The following is a 21,588-nucleotide window of genomic DNA, read 5'->3' as shown; positions in this document are numbered from 1 at the left end:
AAATGGAGGGCTCGGTCAAGTTCACCTGTTGTGTGCATGTTTAATTTATATTTTGCCCCTTAGGTACGCATTTTTACTATACTAGCGCTTGTTTATGGTTCTCTGTCAGGGGCTAAGTCCCCCTGAAATTTGAATATACTAGTAAAACGTTTTTTTATTTTTTTTATTTTTTTGGAAATAAAGAATGAAAGTGTACTCACATTGAAAATTGACGAATCCATTGTTTTCAAAGTTAATAATATGTAGTGTACTATAATCAATGTGTTAAAACATAATGAAAATTGGAATGTAGTGTATAAACATTTATAGGGTTTTTTCTTGAGTACATTATACGTTGCCAAGTTTTAAAAAAAACCCTACTAATCAAGTTACCGTATATGGAGTAACCGCCATTCTCTCTCTGTTTGACTCCAAAAAATGGGTGTCACCTCAGAAAACCCGTCTGGTAAGGAATGTAATCAAACTCTCAAAACATGGTTGAGTACATTATACATTGCCAAGTTTTTAAAAAAAACTACTAATCAAGTTACTGTATATGGAGTAACCACCGCTCTCTCTCTGATTGACCCCCCAAAAAAATGGGTGTTACCTTAGAAACCCGTCTGGTAAGGCATGTACCGTTCGTAGTAATAGGTGACTGACCCGTGGTAAGTCATATTACGCAATCACTCGTCGGATCCATAGGTGACTGCCCCGTGGTAAGTCATATTACGCAATCACCCGTCGGATCAGCACCTAGGTTACTACTCTTAGACATGATGGTACTATTGGTATTCATCTATTTAGAAGATTCGGTTGCGTTTAAGTGCTATTTTTGAAACACTGAGAGTTATTGCCGAAAAAAGCAATATAACAGTGAAGCACTCTAAAGCTTCTGGGTTGCTGAAGACAATTTATGTCCAGTTCTTGATTATTTTAAAAATAATGGATAGTATCCTTGGTTCAATGAACTATTGAATTAGGCAATTGTAATCCAACTGCCTAAAAGTTTCAAGTGTGCTGGTTTGAGATGATTGAAGCACCAACAATCTCATGCGAGCAGTGTTCAATCCAAATAGAAACGCCAAGACGTTTGTTAGCTACAGGCACAAGTCTTTCCAATTTTAATGTTGAAATCACTGTCGGTACCAGAACAAGAAAATGGACGGAAGAAAATTGTGGCAATTTGCAAATTTATAAGCCAGATATTCTATACTTCATAGTGGACCAAGTTACTTCGGAACTTAGACAAAGGTTTGGAGAAAACTCCTGGGTATTCCAAAGCTTAGAAGCCTTTATCCTAAGCTCAACTAGTAAAATACTTTGTATATGACTTTGCAGAACTATTAGTCAACGAGTTGACCTTCGAGTCATGACTAATCTTGGCAATATCTTTTTACAGTGTATGAAGTTGGAATGTTCGTTGAAATTTCTTACTTACCTTTACATAAAAAATAGGATTTTCACTAATTCTGCCATTCTAGGCTGGCTATTGAGATACGGAATCCCCCCCCCCCGTTGAACTTTTCTGAAGTCACGCCACTGAATGGCATGCCACTGTTAAAACCACTGGTGAACTGTAAAGAGTTTATGTTTCTTTTTCTACTTGATATATTTATGTATTTGATTCTGTGAATACCTAATTACAATATATATCTAATTATTCATGAGTCATAAATTGCCTACTGCTCAATTAAGCTTAACTGGCCAATTTCCAGGATTTTCGCAAATTCACACCACTTTAGACTGGCTATTGAAATATGTAATTTGTACCCCCCCCCCCCAGAATTTGTCTGAAATTTCGCCACATGTGATAAAAAAAGAATAAAAAATATAACATCCTAAGGAATAAAGAACAATCGACGAAACTAATTACATCTTCCTTATCTTAGATAGACGTTTTTTCCTAATTATTTTTAATAAGCATGCTACTAGCAAAACAAACTAGAATGAAAGGAGTGTTAGTAGTTGCGAAAAGCCGAAGGATAACTTACCTAACGATACAACTCCAATCAATACCATTACTTCTAGCATCGACAGAACACATAAAGAATACCAAAAGGTAACTTCTTGATTTCCACTTGAGTAAATACACATATCTGGATCTTTGATATCACAAGTCAGAAGTCCCTTGGGGGGCAATCGGCAAAAAGCATTGACAAAGTTTCCCTCCAAGTGACTCAGTGATTTCAAGGGATAAAAGCATTCATTATCTCGTGTCTCTGAATTGGTGAAAAGAACTTCTATAGTTAATGTATTCATATTTTCTGTAAGTACATGGCATTCGGATGAGCCAGAGGAATTTGTTAAGCAAATATGATGAAGCTTCCTGGAAGTCTTATTTTCACAAAAGGTTCGTATTTCATCTGTTGACAAATCTGTCATCATGTCTTCATCCAAAATATCAGGACAAATGGGGTTCTCAGTTTTATCTTCGGAAAAACCTGAAAATGACAGGAGAATAAATACAATCAGTCAAACATAAACACATATTGTTATTGCTCAGTTTAGAGTTTCTTCTGGAGCTACAAAAAAGTCGTAAAACGATTTTTTTTTGGGGGGGATGCAGGGTCTAGGACAAGAGGTTCCAGGTCATCACCTTTAGAAACTAAGTACAGTTTCAGACAGGAGCATCAATTGAGGGGAGAGTGCATTTGCACCCCAGTTTTTGGCCCCCGCCCTATATTTTCAAAAGCACCTTATTTTGGTATTTCCATAAAAATACCTTTTTTGCATTTTCATTGAAATAATCCAAAAACATTAATATTGCCACCCTAGATTTTGTAAAACCCATTCCCCCTCCTAAGTTCTTGTGAAAGCGCTACTGTTTTCAGACATGGACAGTTTAGAATTCTATAGCCTCGCCATGTTATAAAATAAAAAATTATAATAATAATAATAATAATGCCAATAATAAAAATGATTTCTTTTAAAAAGCAACAAGGGGATATCAGTCATGACAAGAGGCAAAGTAAAGTTCCAAGTACATATCTGATAAATTTGTGGCAGTTAAGATATTTAAAAACTATGATTGATTTTGTCTCAGGAAAACTACGTTACTCATGAAGCGATAAAAATTCTTTCGTTTGTGCGTATTCTAGTGTTGAAGATATTTTTTATTGCTTAAACAAATGCGAATTAATGATGGAGCTTTTTAATTACAATCAAGAAACGAGATGCATCGAATGCATCGAATACATCGAATACAAGTGAAAATTATTTTGTGTCATTTCAATTTTTGGTGCGCACGAAGTAGATGTAGAGGTCTAAGTCATAAAATCTTTAGGACAAGAATATCCAAATAGACTAAATCATTGACCATAAGACCATGAAGACCATGTATCCACAAGATCAGACCAAAAAAACGGTGTCTGACCGCAATGACAAGAATCTCACAAAACCACAGCCTTTATCACAATATAAAAATCCTGAATATATTTGGAAAAAAAAAAATTATGCTTTTACCTCTCCAAAAACAGCACAAGTAGAGAAAAATTTTGGCAGTTATGAATGCAATTCATGTATTAAGATAGATAGGAATTTTATACAGAAAAGCTCTCAGGTGAAGAAGAGTTTTATAAAAATCGTTTATTCTGCTCAGCTTATTAATATTCTAGTATGGCATTTCCTAGTTAGAATAATGTTTTAACATCTAGCACGCCAGAGAGCTAAAGAGAAATAAGAAAAAAAAAAAAAATCAAGTATGGAGAATTCGAGCTATACAGGCTTCAGTTGCCTATATAGCCAACCCAATTACACTTCATGGCTGAAGGACCAAGAAACGGAGATCAGCACCGCCGGTAGGGACTTTAAAGTCCAATGCCATATTCTTCACCCTTTTTTATATTTTATTATTCCCAAACTCGCATAGGACGATTCTTTGATTGTCTGAATGCTTGAAAAACTCTTTTCGGCACAAAAGTCACACCTACTTCTTTATTCCTTCCTTTTTTCTATTCAGAGAAAAAGGTTCCAGTCTTGTGCAGTCAGTTTCCAGTCTTGTGCATAAGGATAGTGAAAATACTACGAAAAAAAGGTTTAGATCTGTTTTTTTGATCTCCTAATAGTTATATCAGCACCCAATAGCAAGAGAACTATCAAAGCTTTGTCGCATTTGTTTTAAAATCACTGTTGTTCGTATTTTATGCAAATAAATTATTCCATCCATAAAGTCTACTAATTTCACTATGTGCAGCATTTTTTTCCAATTAAACCAAGTCTCAAAATGCAGAGTTTAGTAAACAATCTATACCATTTACCCTCGAAATCGATTTTGAAGAGAAAAAACATAAACAAATTTCTGATTTATGAGATGCCTCACATGAAAAACATATTTCCGAATGTCTATCAAACTTAAAAATGAAACCAACACTCCAAAACGAGCAAATTATAGTGCATCTTTTCTCGTCGTAAAATAAAAGTTTTGCGTTATGCTATACGACAGCGTTCAATGAACGGACCAAGTTTTTATCCAAAACGCAGATAGTTATGTTTCAGAGTAGAATATAATGAGGATGACAAAAAAAAAAAAAAAAAAAAAAAAAAAAAAAAACAGTTCTATTTTCTTATTCATCCTAGCATTGAGGCATTACCCAGTTAAAGGTATGGAATTAAATGTATTGGTAAAGAGGGAGAGCAAAACGAGGTTTCTCATAAGCACGTTATGTCTATAACTAAGAGGCAGATAAAGGAGATAAAAAAGTATATTTTCTTCTAATCGTATTACACATGAATTAAGACTAGGTGAAGTTCGCCATTTGCAATTTTTGCATAAGCTGTCTAAGGCGTAGAGTCCATTTGATTCTTATCTAACCAATTACAATGGAAGTTTAATCTACTGACAGCTTTGCTATTATAACCTGAAAGAGCTTTTTTTCTTTTTTTTCTTAATTATACCAATTGCAAATAAACTCAGAATCTATGCTTCTAAGGTTTTTAAAACAACGTTAAAATTGTTAAAGCTTGCCAATTCTCTTTATTAATCTTTGCAGAATAATTTAGTTTATTTTATGTACTTTTTGGATCTTTCTTTTTGAATTATTTAGGCAAATAATTCCAAAGGGGTTGACTTTATAGAAATAAAGTCAACAATGTTCCTAGTTTTATTATCTATGCTGAAAAAGTCTTTACTGAACATTCTTGAGCTAAAAATAATTCATTTTCGTATATGAAATTCGAAAAAAAATTATATTGCATTGACTGAACCAGGAGACAAAAGGATGAAAAAACACTTCACGAGTCTCAAAAGTTTAGGTTTTATTCATGGCAATCTTTTCTCTTTCCTTTTATTTCCTCTCATTAAAACTCAGACTATTATTCAAAGGAACACCATCTATCACCAACAGATCTTTATGTTTTTCATTCATTTCAAGTGGTGGATCTTCTCCCCTGTTAGTCATCATTCTAAGTTACCACTCCATTTTTGAATGACATAAAGAAAAAAAACAGTCTCTTGAAAAAAGACTTTAAGAAAATCTACCAAACGGATTGAAACTTAATTGTTCTGGAAGACTGGAGGATTGATGGAAAATCCACTTGAGATGTCTATGAGAACATGGGGTTTCCAGTAACAACATAAAAAGACACTTAAAAATCGATGCTTTAGCTAAAAATACAAATGGGAAGCTGTTCCATATTTCGGTTTTCCAAAGTTCGTAGAATTATTCTCATAAATAAATTATACCTCCCTTGGGTACTTAGTTGATATTCAAGTGGTTTTTACATGTTGTTATTGTAAACCACATGTCCTCATATACATTTGGAGTATATTTTTTTTCTAACAAACCTACAACTCACTCATATATCATCGGTTTCTTTCAATATTTAACGTATCCAAATTCAAAACTTCTTCTAATTTCCAGAACTAAAGAAAAGAAATGATGCAAAATCAAAAATAGTTTCCCCGCATTTACTGGCGTAGGTATACCTAGAGGTAAGTGTAGCCACCTTCAGTGAATCCTAGAGGGGTTTAAAGCCCCTCCAGATGACACAATTTTAAACACTTGCACGAGTTACCTTTACATTAGGGTTCATCAAATGGGGAATGCGCTTTAATCTACTCAGGTCTTTAGTTGTATGCGCATAGAGATTAAGCTTAGCGGTATTTTATTCTAGGAAAGTCGATTTTTTTTTCTTTTCATTTGTTAATACTGTAAAGTCCTAGAGGTGTCTGAAAAATCCTTGCACAGGTTTCCTTCTTTGGGTTTTGTCAAGTCATTCCCCGGAGTGATAGATGCTAGAATTAATCGATTGAAACTAAATGTTATATCTCATGATGTTCTATTTTTAAGATTTAAAATAAAGCTAATGACCCATGCATTGAGTATCTCAACTATAAGGATTTCAGATTTAAGGCACGTAGTTCACAATGAGCAACTCCCAGATTGTTTAAAAGAGGCGTGTACTGAAATATGAATACCATAATTTTATAAACATCATAATCACTTTTTTTTATATTATTAGCTCATCCTATTCGAGATGTCTATAAGATTAAAGAGTAATGCAGACAGTACAGATATGCCTCTAGACTAGAGGTAGGCAATCTAGGGCCCACATAGACTTTTAATTTGGCTTTTGATGATCTTTTTTTTTAATGTAAAAGAAACTTTATTTCTTATATCTGTGTTTTCGAGAAAAGTTGTATTAACTTTTTATATTAAGAATAATCTGACTTCTTAAAAAAACTATTATAAAATCACTAATGTGAGACTAAAATCTTAGTGAAACCTAAAATCCAAAGTCTTAGAAAACTCTAATCGAGCCCTTAGTCTGAAAGTCTTTCTCTTCCAATCATCCAGCATTGGTAACCATAATTGCTCCCGTTAAGGAAACTTTGTTATATTTCCCAGCTTTGTGAAGTAACATTCTTAAATAACACAAATATATGTAGAATTTTCAGTTAATTTTAAGAAGGAAATCCTTACTCAATTCATCGGTCCTTCAAAGGTAAAACGGCGATATACACGAAAAGTTGCTTTCCAAATTACAAAGACTACTTGATTCAGATCGAGGAGCTGAATCAAATTGTACATACAAGAAAGATCTACCATAATCTTCAGCAAACTTGTTCATGTCTAAAACGCGTATGTGTGGCATTTTGTCTCGGATTCCGAATCTAAAAAACACTAGTCTTCTGTATATGTTCTTTTGCCCGCGGACTCTTCCATATAAATGGCTCGTTGTGATTTTCGCTTTCTTCCAGTTATTCAAGGAGTTTCAAAACGTTAGGAAAAGTTAAAAAAGAACTACTTTGATTTATGTTTTTCCTAAAAATACAGTAGAAGATCCAACCGTCATTCCTAAGATTGGAGGAATGAGGCTTTGCCAAAGTAAAGAGGAAAGTTCAAATCATTCGTTACGGTTAGAGTGTGGTAAACGGATTTGATCACTTTTTCGATAAAAAAATATCTTACAAGTTATCCACTAGGTCCAATTGTAAAAGGAAATTGTGGCAAAATTACAGAAAACCAGGCAGCAAAATTGACAGATAAGTCATGGACTTGAAAACACCAAATAGAAAGTTTTCATCCTAGCTATACTGCACTACCATCAGTTGCATGCACTTTACGTGAGGTACTTTCCGAAGGAACTTAGTCTTCAATGGGTCGGAAGATCTCCAGCTGAAATATCCAGGCATTGAGATTTCAGGAGAGTCGTACAGACAAACTCTGAAAGAGGAACGAATATCCCTCTAGATACCTCAGAGTGACAGCATCGATGTTTGTGTTCTTTAAAGGACAAAATAGAGCGAACTCTTGCATCTGATACAGAAAGAGAAGCCTACATGAAATACAGAGTTCTTGTTCGGATGGGAGGCAAAAAATAAAAAAAAAGACAAATCTGAAGCCTGTTTCTTGTCACTTTTCGTCAGTTTAATGAAACCTTCACCCTGTTTGAAGCTTCGAGTCAGAATCCCTATTTCTGTGTCTTGTAGTGCAAGAACACAACTTACCTGATATTGGTAGCTCGTATCACAACGTTTTCAGGATGAACCGTGACACGAAGAGATTTTTCTTCTACGATGACAATTGTTGTGGGCGTAATGAAAACTGAGCCTTTATATGAGTTTAATGAAAAACAAACGCGAGTTCTTTCAAGTGAAATTACGGAGCAACATATAACGAACATAAATTATTGTGTATACGAGGGGGGCTGCCCCTTCCTCCTCCCTTGATCTTTACTCTAAAGCCTTTAAGTCCTTTAAAATCACTTCTCGTTTGAATCTAGCAGCTCTTGTGTTTCAGGATTCGTTCTTAAGGAATTGGGACTAAAAGTCAAACTTTAGCCCACTTATATTTGAAATAATTTTTGCTCGTTTTAAGTTTTATTGTTGCCCCTTACTTTCAGCTGAAAAGAAACTTGTTGTTTTTTTTATTTAATTTCTGACTGTTTTTAAAATCATTCTAGGAAATCCCTCCCCCAGTGTAAGATTTACCCTGGAAAATATCTCTAGACACCTTCCTCCCCATGGATAACTATAACCCCGAATAAAATCCCTCCGCAAAAGACTCCGTATATTTTGCAAAAACAAATATTAAATGTAAACATTTGCAAAGTGCATAACTTACAGCCCTTTCCGCAGGGACTGTGGGAGTCATTTCATCCCCAGAGGTATAGTTACTGGGCCTTCCAACAATGCTGAACCAAATGGCTGGCTCAAATTTCACTTGGATGTCTTTGGGGAGACGGGGGCGTGGAAGGGGGGGGGCTAGGGGCCCTCCAATGTTTTTGGTCACTTAATAAGGGCATTATAAATTTTAATTTCCGTTCGAATAAAACCACTTTAGATATTCTAGAACCATTAGTTCAACACAATCACCCCTGAGAATAACAAAAGAGCAAAAAAAAAAGGAAAAAAAAGCTCATCCGTGACCTTTTTTCACACATAAGACTAAATTCCACATTTTTCTAGATAGGAGCTTCAAACCTTAACAATTGGGGTTTTTTGATAGGCTGAATCTAATGGAGTGATTTTAATTGTGATTGCTTGACTCTTTGGGGGTATTTTCCCCCTTTTGAAAAATCAGGCAACTTTTTCCGACTCTCCAGTTTGGAATTAGCATAATAAGCCAATTCTTCTGATGTGTGAATTGTAATAAAAATTCCTTTTTTGAGTTTCTATTACTATTTGATTGAGTCACTCTTTACTCAGTTCGTTACCAGAATGTGTTTGATTGAAGATTCTTGTGAATTCGCAAAGTGGGTCAGAAAGGCTTTCAATCAAAAGTCTAGCTGGAGAGCACAGGTATCTGGCTGCAGTTTCTATTCATGGATCCCTAGAGTCCAAACTCTAAAATACAAACGTTTTAATTTCAATTACCTGTTCGACCTGACTTTTTGACAGTCGATTTCCATTAAATCTTCAAACCCAGAGATGAAAAAGGCTGGAGTCAAATTGAACAAGTTTCTCAAGAGGAATTTGAGCGTGGCTAATCATCTCTGTTATATTATACCTCCCCAGATAGCGAAACTAAGTCGTTTGATTTGATGCTGAAAAAACGTACCGAAATAATGGAACGGGGTAAGCATCCCTTGTTGAAAAAGTAAATGGGGTTAGATGGATAATACCCAAGAACAAAATTTGCGTTTTTTCGAAGCTTATGCCCTCCGCGCGAGAGACCTGATCGACATTCTGAAAGCCACTATATTTTACCAAACCGGCTGACCTACTAAAGAGGTTGCTACTGACTTTCAAGTGTTCTGTTATTCGTGTTCAGAAGATCATTTCCTCGTACTTTCTAAATAAATAACAGTCTTTTAATTTTATTCCAAAGTCAATAACAAGCGTCTACAGATATATGTCCTTAAATGGAGAGAACGAGAAATACGCCATTGGTAAAAACAAATACATAAGATTTCGTAGTGTCATGAGGTTCTTGCATATTTCTTTTTGCTGCACAACCAAAAGAACATTGTCTAAAACCTAGCAGAAGGCTGCTATGCAGCCGTTTGTTATGCTGTTATACAGAAGGAAGAGATAACAAGATGGTGAACCCGAGTATATGAAAGATACATTTTCTTATTTTGTATTACTTGGTTTCATTCAGTAAATGTATATTGTGACAGGGCAGCTTAGGTTGTATGGGTGCATCCTTCAAACATGTAAAAACCCTAAGCCTAGAATAGCTCGACTAAATAGCCCGTAAGGTGATAAGAGAAATGCTGGTCGCACCAGGTTAGACTGAAGAGGTACTTTAATAAATAACTTAAAGTTATTGGGGATCTCTTGGGAAGGGATAAACTAGAAGTAGTGAATATGTATGATGGGGCGACATTGTTCACCAGTTTATCAGACTTAGGCTGCTTAACTTTGAGGATAGTTTACAGAGGAAATAGTAATAATGGAAGAAGTAGATGCTGCATAGGGTTAAAAGGGCTTAATTTCTCTAGACAAGCCTTGACAGACACACCTCCATTCTTAATCAGATAACTCAGTTTAAAAACGTAATTTAGTAAGGAAGAAAAAAAAATTGGCTGTTTCTCTATAAAGAGTAGCTTCTAACAAAACCGTATCCAAGGTAACTATAAGGTGGATTCACTGGATTTCACTTCTTTAAAACATGGCAATTTATAATTTACAAAATTGATGGAAATAAAGAATGGAAATGAAACAGGGATTTTATTTGAGCAAAGAAATATCTAGGTCAACAAAATAAAGAAAAAGTCAGAAACTATAAATTAGGCTACTAGGTTAGTTGATAGCACAGTCTGAATAACACCGCTGCTATATTCAAGGTTATTCCCTTTTGATGACCATTGAGCTCTATCCAGGCTAGGTACTCTTGAGAATCAATGAACTGTATCAAGGCCGGACACTCTTGAATGTCACTGTACTCTCTAGCCTTGAGTGTTAGTAGTGCAATGAATTCTTACACAATTTATTTCTTTAGCCTTGAGCGTGGATATAAAAAACCTGATGTAGAGTTAGTATCACAGTTCCGTATAAACATTTGAATAGCTTACATAGATTAAAGTTAGAAAAACCTTCTATTATTAAAAATGAGAGGTTTTACACTATTGCAAGTTGAAGGAGTTGACAATAATGGTATGAAGATGAGAGTTCCAAAACAATGAACTCTACCAACGCCAGGTACTTTTGAGGATCAATGAACTGCATCAAAGCCAGGCACTTTTGAGAATCAATGAACTGTATCAAGGCCAGACACTCTTGAATGTCACTGTACTCTCTAGCCTTGAGAGTTAGTAGCGCAATGAATGCCTACACAGTCGATTTCTTTAGCCTTGAACGTTGATATAAAAAAAAACTTGCTGGAAACACCACAATTTGGGTCATTGAACTACATAAAGACAGGTAGCAAAACGTATTTTCCTTGGCACCTTTTCAAGGCACTTTTGAGTATCGGTGAACTTTATCAACGCCAGGCACTCTATATTCTCTAGCCTTGAAAGTTAGTAGTGCAATGAATTCTTACACAATCAATTTCTTGGGCATTGAGTATGGACATAAAAAACTTGATGGATACACCATAATTTGGGTCATTGACCTGCATAAAGACAGGTAGCAAAAGATATCTCATATACATAATTCATACCTGGGCAAGAATATAAAAATAAATCCAAACCTGTCAGAATGTGATCGGCTCATAGGGTTGAAATTTTAATCGCTTGCAGAACCATCCTTAGAAATCAAGTAGTGATGGAGTTGTAAATCCAAATGAAAATAATATCAGTATTTTTTTTATTTGGATTGAAAGAAACCGGTAAAAGGTTTAAATTTTAATCCCTTCCCAACTAAGGTCAAATCTGAGGGAATACTGACTCACACGCCACATCACATATCGGTCAGAATATGAGCAGCATATGTTCATCCTTCATAAGTCAATTGATTCAAGTATAGAAAAGTGATTAGGATCAACCTAACTTCACTTCTTGGCTTTGGTCGCTATAATCCACAAGTACCAATTGCGGAGTGCAGCTAATATAAAATATTGTTCAGTATTGCAGTATGCATAAAGTAGAAACTAATAAAGTCGTACACATCTTTTTACTAACTTTTTATCAAGTTTAATTTTTTGACCCTTTTTGAACTTATATTTCTTATATTTTTTAACAGAATTTTTTATCCTCTTTTATTTACATGTCTTAAAATGATATGAGATATACTTCAAACAAACAAAAAAATCAAATTTCATATTTTCGAAAAACGAAATGTTATTTGGGATTTTTACTATTACAAACATGATGTGTTTTAGTAACACTTTTCTTTTTTTGACTAAATTTTTTTGGGAATTGGAAATTATTCAAATTCTATTTTCTTTTTATGTATGCGGCTGTACCAGTGGTACTCTATGGCTGGCCATCGAAAGTGCCAAGAATAGAATTTTAATATCATTGAAATAAAAGAAATAAAAATACTAAGTTAAAAAAATGTCATTACAAATATGGTTTTTCTAAAACGAAAAATCATGATTATCATATGTATAACATTTCCATTTTGTATTTTAAAAATGTAACAAGTGAATTCCTTTGGCACTTAGGATTTTTCGGCTGGTGACCATGGTATAAGGATATTTTTTTATGCGGCCGACCCGTAGTACTCTATGCCTGGTCATCGACACTACCTAGTTTATTGTATGTATTCAATCGGTATTTTTTGTATATTGGAAGCATAAACACGTGCATCATATTTTTTAAAAGGTGAAGATGTAACATTCAAAGAAAGTTTTTGCACATGATGTCGTTGCGTTGTGAAAGGTTGTCGTTGCGTTGAATGCTGACAAAGACAAATATTTGAACTATGAAACAAGTACTAGTGGTAACACTATTGGAGATGTATGCGTGCATTGTCAAGATAGTGAGAGATTAGATTTCTTTGGACCATCGAAACAATTCAGCAATGCTGACGGGGGATATGCGAGAGTGAGAAATCCAGAGATGATGCCACCCAAAGAGAATGCCAACATAAAAATAATAGTTGATGAAGATTGGCAACTTCTTGTTTATTGTTCTGGTAACACGTTACCTGTTGATCAATCATATCGCAATCCTGAAGCCCTTTCCTGAAGCCCTTGCTGATTTCAGGCCCTTTCCTGAAGCCCTTGCTGATTCCAGGTGGGAATTAAAGGTCAAGCTAAGCTTGTATACCTCCATGGCAGTGATGGTAGTTACAGGCAATGAGGCTCGATCTTCCGTCCCTGGACAGCAGAGGAAATCCGTCAGCGCACCTCAAAGCGGTGGAAGGGTGTAAACACCACTGAGCTCCACGCCGAGCGATTTGGTGGCCAACGCGCTCCGGGTGACCCGCACGACTTGGGACCTTGCGGTCAACTCTATCCCCAAGAAACATCGATGGATCTGAGACCTAGAAGAAAAGTTGTAACGGCTACGGCGTCCCCGGCAAGCGACGTGGCCCCCGTATTGGCGCGGGTGTCGATAAGTAAACAAGCCAACCATACTACGGCGTTCCCGGCAGGCGACGCGACTTCGAATATGGCGGCAAAGTCGAAAAATCCTTTTCATGCCATAAATCTAGGAAAACCCACTACAGTCATTAAACAGGCAAAATCTAGAATAAATGTGGGATGCTGGAATGTAAGATCCGTCAAACAAGAAGCCACGCAAGTTTTTCTTGTCCATGAGATGGAGAAGTACAACATAGACATACTTTGCATATCCGAGACCAGAATTTCAGGTTCTGGGTCCATAGTTATTACAGCTCCTGAAACGCTACATCAATTCCATTTTTTCTACTCCGGAGTAGAGGATAATTCGGGACTCCACGGAGTTGGTTTCATCATGAACCAAAGAACCAGAAATGCTCTCCTAGAATGGGAACCAGTCTCCTGCAGACTTGCCAGAATCAGACTAAAAGGAAACCCCGCAAATGTGTCGATAATTTCTACCTATGCCCCCACCTGTGACGCTGCTGATACAACCAAGGATGATTTCTACGGCGAGCTACAGCAGCTGTCTTCTTCTGTCGCCGCACGTGATTACTTGATTGTTGCTGGAGACTTCAACGCAAGAGTTGGTCCCTCTGACCAAACCACAAGACAAGTCCTGGAAAAATTTGGACAAGGTCACAGATGCAAGAATGGGCAAAGGTTGGTAAACTATGCCTTGATGAACCACCTTGTTGTCACCAATACCATATTTCAGCACAAACCTAGCCACCTTTTAACTTGGCATTCAAATGACGGTGTCACTAAGGCTCAAATAGACTTCATTCTCGTACGCCAGCGCTGGAGAAGCTCCGTACAGGACTCTCACTCTTACAACGGCGCGGACACAGGCTCGCAGTCTGGGTCTGACCACAGGATTGTTGCTGCAAAAATTTTGCTACGTCTTGCAACTCGGAGGAAAAACAAACCCAAGGCCGGATTCGACATCGGTAAGCTCCAAGACAAAGAAGTTCGGCAGGCCCTAAATTTGGAACTGACTAACCGATTTGACTCCCTCAGTTCTGATTAAAACCCAACCCCCGAGAAGAGATGGGAGACCTTTAAAACAGTGATGACAGAGACTGCTGATGAGATCCTAGGCCTATCAAAAATCAAACGACAGCACTGGATTACCGCTAGGACCCTGTTAATAGTCGGTGAGCGAAGACAAAAGATGAGCGACCCTAAAGAAGAAACAAAAGAGCTGCGCAGACAGGTAAAACGCTCTGTTCGTCTGGACCGCCGCCAAATGTGGGAAGATGCTACCGTGTCGTTAGAGAAAGCAGCACGCTCACATGATACCCGCAAGCTTTACCAGATCCTGAAAGAATCCGCTGGTAAGAAAGCTGCTGTCTCAGAAATAGTCAAAGACAGATCAGGAAAAATCATCAGTTGTCAGAAGAAGCGCTTAGCAAGATGGAAGGATCACTTTCAGATCCTCCTAAACCCTTCCCCATTATCCGCTCCTTATACTTTCCCACCTGCCGTTTCTAAAGAACACTACGATGTCGAGCTGGATACACCGACCAGAGCCGAAATACTAAAAGTGATCAAGACCCGGAAGAACCACAAAGCCCCAGGCGAAGACAGCCTCCCTCTGGAAATGTACAAACAATGCCCTGAGGTCACAACTGAACAGCTCCATGGCATTCTCGAAGAAGTGTGGAGGACCAATTCTTTCCCAAAAGATTGGAAGACATCAGTTATTCTCCCCTTCTATAAGAAAGGAGATAAAACCGAATGCAAAAATTACCGCAGAATAAGTCTTATAGACATTGCGGTCAAAATATTCGGGATTATACTCTTGAACCGCTTCAAAGGGGCAAGGGAGGAAAGAACCCGAGGAAATCAAGCCGGCTTTCGGCCAGGTAGAGGCTGTACTGATAATATCTTCGTTTTTCGCCTCATTATCCAGCAGTTTGAAAGGTAAAATCTACCCCTGATCTCGATGTTCCTGGACTTCATTGCCACCTTCAACTCTGTCACTTACCAGAAACTTTGAAAGAGCCTAGAGAATGACGGAATGCCGCTGAAGTTTGTTGAACTGATAAAGGCATACTATGACGCGTCAGTGAGCCGAGTTCGAGTCTATGGTGAAGAAACTGAAGAATTCCTGGTTGAGTTCGGAGTAAAACAAGGGTGTGTCCTCTCTCCGACTCTGTTCAATTATTGCGTCGATTGGGTGCTTGAAAATGCACTGTCGTCCTATCCAGGAGTTCAGATCGGACAGAATCTTTCACTGACTGACCTCGATTATGTGGATGATGTTGGCCTCCTGTCAGAACCCGTAGAAGCTCAAAACATGCTTGACAACGTGGTGGCCTGGGCAGACCTGATCGGCTTGAAAGTCAGCACAGAGAAAACGAAATTCATGGCAATTAACCACGACAAAGGACCATTCACACTAACTGTCAATCAAGTTCAACTGGAAAAAGTCAACTGTTTCACATACTTAGGCTCCCAAATATGTATTGACGGATCCTCCGACGCTGATATCCAACAGAGAATACAGAAAGCGCAGACAGTCTTTGCCTCCCTTCGGAAACCCTTATGGAATCGCCGCGAAGTCAGTGTCCGAACGAAAGTTCGAATCTACCTGGCACTAGTCCGCACCGTTCTCCTTTACGGATGCGAAACATGGTCGGTAAAACTACAGCATGAGAATACGCTGAAGGTGTTTGAGCATACCTGTCTGCGAAGAATTCTCAGAATACAGCTGCGTGACCGTATCTCCAGCACGGATCTACGTCGAATGTGCAATATTCAGAGAGATGTTGCGCTCACTATTAAAGAACGCCGTTTGAAATGGTTGGGCCATGTTTTACGGAAGCCGCCAGAATACTTGCCTCGCCAAATACTTCTAGTCGAGCCTATTAGCTCATAGAAGAGACGCCAAGGAGGACAGAGGAAAAACTGGTGGAACCTGGCCAAATCAGACCTTGAACCTATCGGGGGATTCAGAAAGTTCGGACACAGATGGTCAACTCAGTGGCTTACTTTTGCAGAGCAGCTGGCACAAGATCGCTCAACATGGTCCAAGAAGGTCTCCAAGATCATCGATGCCGGGCGAGGTGGAAACGCCTGATTCCCGCCACAAGTACAAAGTACAAAAGAAGGTAAGAAGAAGACAGGCATACTCTTCTAGCAAAATTATAAACCATATCTTGTCTACGTGCCAGAACTGTTACCTGTGTAAAAATAATGTGAAAATTGACAGTGAAATTGCAGGCAAAATAAAAAGGGCATTGGCAGACAATATTACTGATGTTTATAGAGATGAACTGATGGAAAACAAAGTGCGTGCGAACATTATCACTACCATTGATCATATATCAACAGATATAGTAAATGAGGCCACTAGTACCAATAGCGAAACGCATATTGAACCTGTAGTTGACACCACAGTAAAAATTGTGAATGACTCAATATTGATCAATGATTATTCTACTGGTTATGAACTAAAAGAAGAGAATTCCTGCACTAGTAATACAGAACATGGTGAATTATTTTATGGAACAGATTCAAAATGTCCAAAGTTGTTCAATGATGTTAATATTAATAATTATTATCATTATTATTGTTCATTTATTGCCAGTCAAAAAAAGACACATAGACGGATTAATCATTAAAGTAACCGAAAGATATAGAAAAAAAATTCATTACATACATTACATTAATACAAACAAACTAATGTGAAAAAATGGGTGATGATTAAACTTACTTTGACAACGGGATAGAGATTTATTAATTCTAATATTGGGGACAGCCAGCTTATACAAATGAATGATTTTACGGGTTCGTTGTCCAAGGGAGGAAATGTAAAAGACATTTAGCAAATCTGAATAAGATTGATCGTAGGGGCTTTGTATCTGTAACTTTAAGGAATTTCCAGAAAGGAGCAATGTAAAGCAGATGTCCAAGGGCTGTGGCGTTGTAAATGGATGCTAGAAGGTAACGGTTGAAACGCAGTTTTTTTTATGACTCCAGCGTAAGAAATGCTAATTTTACGCTCAACGTGAAAAATCAGCAAACGACGTGTGTGGCCTATAGCTGTGCAAATTGGAAGGCCCAGGTATGTAATATGGTCTGTGGGTTTAACAAGAGAACCATCCAGATTTAGAAGAGAAGTAGAAGGATTTCACCAATTCAAAAGGATAACTTCGAATTTCTCAGGATTAAAATACAGCCCCATTTTTGAATATTCATCTTTGAGGATTTTGAAATTCTGCTCAATGCACTGGATCGTACGGCTCAGATTCAATATGTCATCAGCATAAAAAATAAGAGACATATCGATTCTCCCAAGAATGCATGAAGGAAGACACTTTGCCTGAGCATCCAGGACACTATTATTGAACAGGGTTGGGGAAGTGATAACTCTCTATCTAGTCCCTTTCTTAACAAGGATGGGGTACCGAGGAATCACAAGCATAATCGAGGCATTCGAAGAGTTTGACCTCACACGAGAATTAATGCAATTATATTGGGATTGATGAAGAGCCGATTGCAGGGGAAAACGGGACGGGAGTTTTTAACGCACTCTCAGATTCCTATATAAATCCCTGAGAACACGGCAACTGATAGGTTTACGCATCGTCTTGCTATATGAAGAAGCATGGACGAATGAATTAAGGAATCGAACGCACGTTTAGCGTTATGTACAGGGAGGATCAAACTTTCTCCCGAAGATTCAGCGTCGGCGAGGGCAGTAAAAACTGCTGTAAGAGAATGAGAAGAGCCAAGATTAGCCTTGAAAACCGAACTGATATGGGGGAACGTAACATGTCGGTCTTAACTCATCAAGAAAAAGGAGCTCAAAAAGTTTGCATATCGTATAAGAGACCGTGATGGGACAAAAAGAGGAACATTACAGCTCAGATTTTTCTTTTGCGGGAATCGGAATCAGATCACCAATGCAGAAAGAGGAAGGAACAATACATGTAACAAATATAATTTGCATGAGAAGACTGAGGTGACGCACCAATAGATAACTTACATTAATTATGTGTAGAGGGCTCACCTTGTCTATCCCACAAGACACTTTCTTTTTAAGTTGGAATATGACTTTTATGACAGCGTCACAAGTAACAACAAAGTCAAGGTCAGGAGATTCATCAATAAAGTTGCAGAGCTCGTCACAAAATTGTGACTCTAAAACAGGATCAGGCTCAGAAAATTCATTTGAAAAATGGGATATCCATTCGGGCAAAGGAATGTCATCTGGGTCTGGCAAATTGGAGGAGAGAGTATGAGTTAATAGCCTCCACAGTAGATCAGGTGAATTCCTGAACTTCTCGGAATAAAGCGTCTGCATTTTAGATCGATGAAGGGCAAGTTCCTTAGCAAAACATTTTTTGACACTTTTCTCAGTTCATTGACTATTCCTTGACGGGGGCATAGGCAATCTAAAATTTGTACCAAAATTTAGCACGGTCACAAGCTTCAGACAGCGCTAGATTTCCTGATCACCCGGGAACTTGGGCACCAACACGTATTTTTTTAAGAGGAATTGCCCTTTTTTCAGCACACAAAAGTGCATGGTATATTTCTGCGGAGCAGATATCAAGAGTTAATCTAACCTCATTAATGACTTTATTGGAAGACTTTTGCAGAAGATGAAATGGAACCCGGATCTTGTTTAGGATGCTATCTGAACTTTCGATGAACTGAGATGTGTCATTTTATTCCAATCGCGACAAGTATACCACTTATGCCGGTGAACAACATGATCCTGTAACACTGAAATCTGAGAAGCTTCTCGATTAAAACTAGAAGCAATAGGAAGGTGGTCTGAAACTTGAAATTTAGAAATCACCTCAACACAAAGTATATCAAGGTTAAACGAAACGACATGGTCAAGGTTAGGTGTGCAAGAGGAAGAATGAATGTAAATAAAGTGAGCAGATTTTCGTTGAAGTTTGAAATCATCACCAAATGTTCTTAATAGTAAAGAAGCACGGATAGAAGCTGAAGACAACCTGCAATTTAAATCACAATTAAAATCACCTACGATCAAACACGGGATTTTCAGTTCTAGGACATCACGAAGACAAGAGCTAAGTTTACTAACTTCTAATGCGAAATCTTTCTCCGAATCTTCATCTTTGTAATCTGTGGGTAAATATGCATTTATTATTACGCACTCACCTACTCGAACAGCTAAAAAACTATCACTAGAAAAGATAAAACTAGAATTTAGACTCGATACTACATAAGTAGCAATACCACCAGAAGCTCTGCCTTTCGAAGCACTACGTTTAGCTGGAACCGAAAAAAATTTGAAGGTGGCACTAATGTCAAGTAAACCAAGGCTGTGGTTAGTCAGGAAATGTTCCTGCAATCACAAAATATCATGATTATGAAGTATATTTTCAAGAATAGGTCTTTTTTTTTATAAAACTACCATTAATGTTCCAAGAGAGAAAACGAATATCCATTTATCTACTTAGCTACCCGTTTATCAGTTTGAGCGTTGCCAGGGCATTTGATACTGTAACAGGTGTGATTCGACTCTTTACATGTAATGCCAAACAAGTTCTGAACACATGGATGATCCTTTGTGGAAGAGTGCTCCGTGGAACCACAGCGAGAGCAAAGTTATGCGTTCTTACAATCAGCAGCAAAATGTCCTTGTTGATGGCATCTGAAACACCGTCTAGGCATGAATATGAAATTCTGGAAAGTTAACTTCTCATAACCCACCTTCACAGAATTTTTCAGAAAGGAATCGAGATCACTCCGTTGTTCAAAATAAATCTTGTAGACAATTGACTTGCCACACTGCAAAGCTTTGACACAATTTGGAATAATTTTCTCTAGATCATTTTCATTCATTTCAGTCGGTACGCCTTTTATTACACCGATGAAGGTGGGAGATTTAACAGAGGCTAAAAGACCAGGTTGGAACTTTTTCATCTAGTCAGCAATTGAGGAGGCAGCGGGTTTACTTTTTACGACAATTTTCCATTCTGATGAAGAATGTTTCACCTCTGAAATATCATTTGCAGCTTCAAGACATATTTTATCAATAAAATCTTTCCTTAATAGTGGAGATGAAAGATTGGACGGGCAATTTTTCAACACAGCAGCATAGGTAAGAGGATTGGATTGGTCCTTGGTGCAAGAGAACTGAGCGCAAGAGGGCCAGGCAGAGGTTGCCTGTACTGCAACATGGTGCTTATTTAGCTCAGACAAACCGTCAATTTTACGGAAAAGTTCATTCATGCGACAGGTTAAAGTTGCAACGATCGCATCACCAATTGTTGGAATTCCACACGGTGAGTATATAACGAGTTTCGGGATCTTACGTTTTTCTTTCGATGCCGTAGATAACCACTTACAAATGTCAAGGACAATTTCATTGTCTTTTTGGCATCTAAATAAACGTGTTCCAATTTCTAGCACCTGATGTAAAACTTCCTTTGCCTTTAGAATGGTTTCATGACTGAAAAAGCTTGTCGACTTGGCAATTATTGTCTCTACTTTGATACCATCGATCATCGATCGAGAAATAAAATTCAATATTGGATTTAAAATAATTTCCGAGTCGTCCATTATTTCATAATTACACTTACGGTAATAATATTCCATAGATAAAAAAACGCTCCAAATCAATGACAAAAACCGTCGCCAATATAAACTCAATAAATCACCACGAATTTTAAATTCAAGAGACGTAACAAAAAGTCAGTAAAAAAAAAATTCCAATCCAGTTCTGGGTAATTATCCAGAATTATCGGTCTGCAGAGCACGAGTACATTCAAAACAGTTACAGAGTTAGTCCGGCTAAAATTCAATTTGTTGTTAACTGGTCAGATACCGAAATGTATAATAATGTATGTAACATCTTTTTATGCTAATATTTTACATGTCATAATTTGAATAAAAATATTTTATCCATTGCTTTGTTGTTTCCATTATTTTTAGAATACACTGCAATTCAAATGTTTAAAATGTTTATTAAAAAGGCCGAGATGTAAGAAAAGGAACTTCAAAAGACATAGATACCATTAGCACGCTCAGGTTAGATGAATTGAGTTCCTTTTAGAGTTAGAGACATATGAAGTGGAAATTTTTCAAGATTTAGTCAGACAAAGACACTACTATCAGCTCAAAAGTGATATACTAGAGTCTGAAGTAGGTGAAATAGGTTCAGATGAATTGAATTCTTCTTAGAGTTAGAGACATATGACGTGGGAATACTAGGTTT

At 37.3% G+C, this 21,588-nt stretch overlaps 1 protein-coding gene across 6 annotated transcripts in view; it reads right to left on the bottom strand.

Annotated features, from left to right (window-relative positions):
* LOC148952312 (uncharacterized) overlaps positions 1 to 21,588 on the bottom strand; it is a 233,018-nt gene that overhangs the window by 136,210 nt on the left and 75,220 nt on the right. For all 6 annotated transcript variants that reach the window (XM_089088923.1, XM_089088924.1, XM_089088926.1 and 3 more), the window contains one exon: positions 1,974 to 2,423. In XM_089088923.1, coding sequence (XP_088945049.1) covers positions 1,974 to 2,423 — 450 coding nt within the window. The remainder of the gene's footprint in view (positions 1 to 1,973; positions 2,424 to 21,588) is intronic.

This window comes from Artemia sp. Qi Xiang Cuo, chromosome 5, assembly GCF_049724085.1.
Source record: "Artemia sp. Qi Xiang Cuo chromosome 5, ASM4972408v1, whole genome shotgun sequence".
Classification (NCBI taxonomy): Eukaryota; Metazoa; Arthropoda; class Branchiopoda; order Anostraca; family Artemiidae; genus Artemia; species Artemia sp. Qi Xiang Cuo.
The sequence above is the reverse complement of the archived record's forward strand: the minus strand, read 5'-3'. Positions and strand labels throughout refer to the sequence as shown.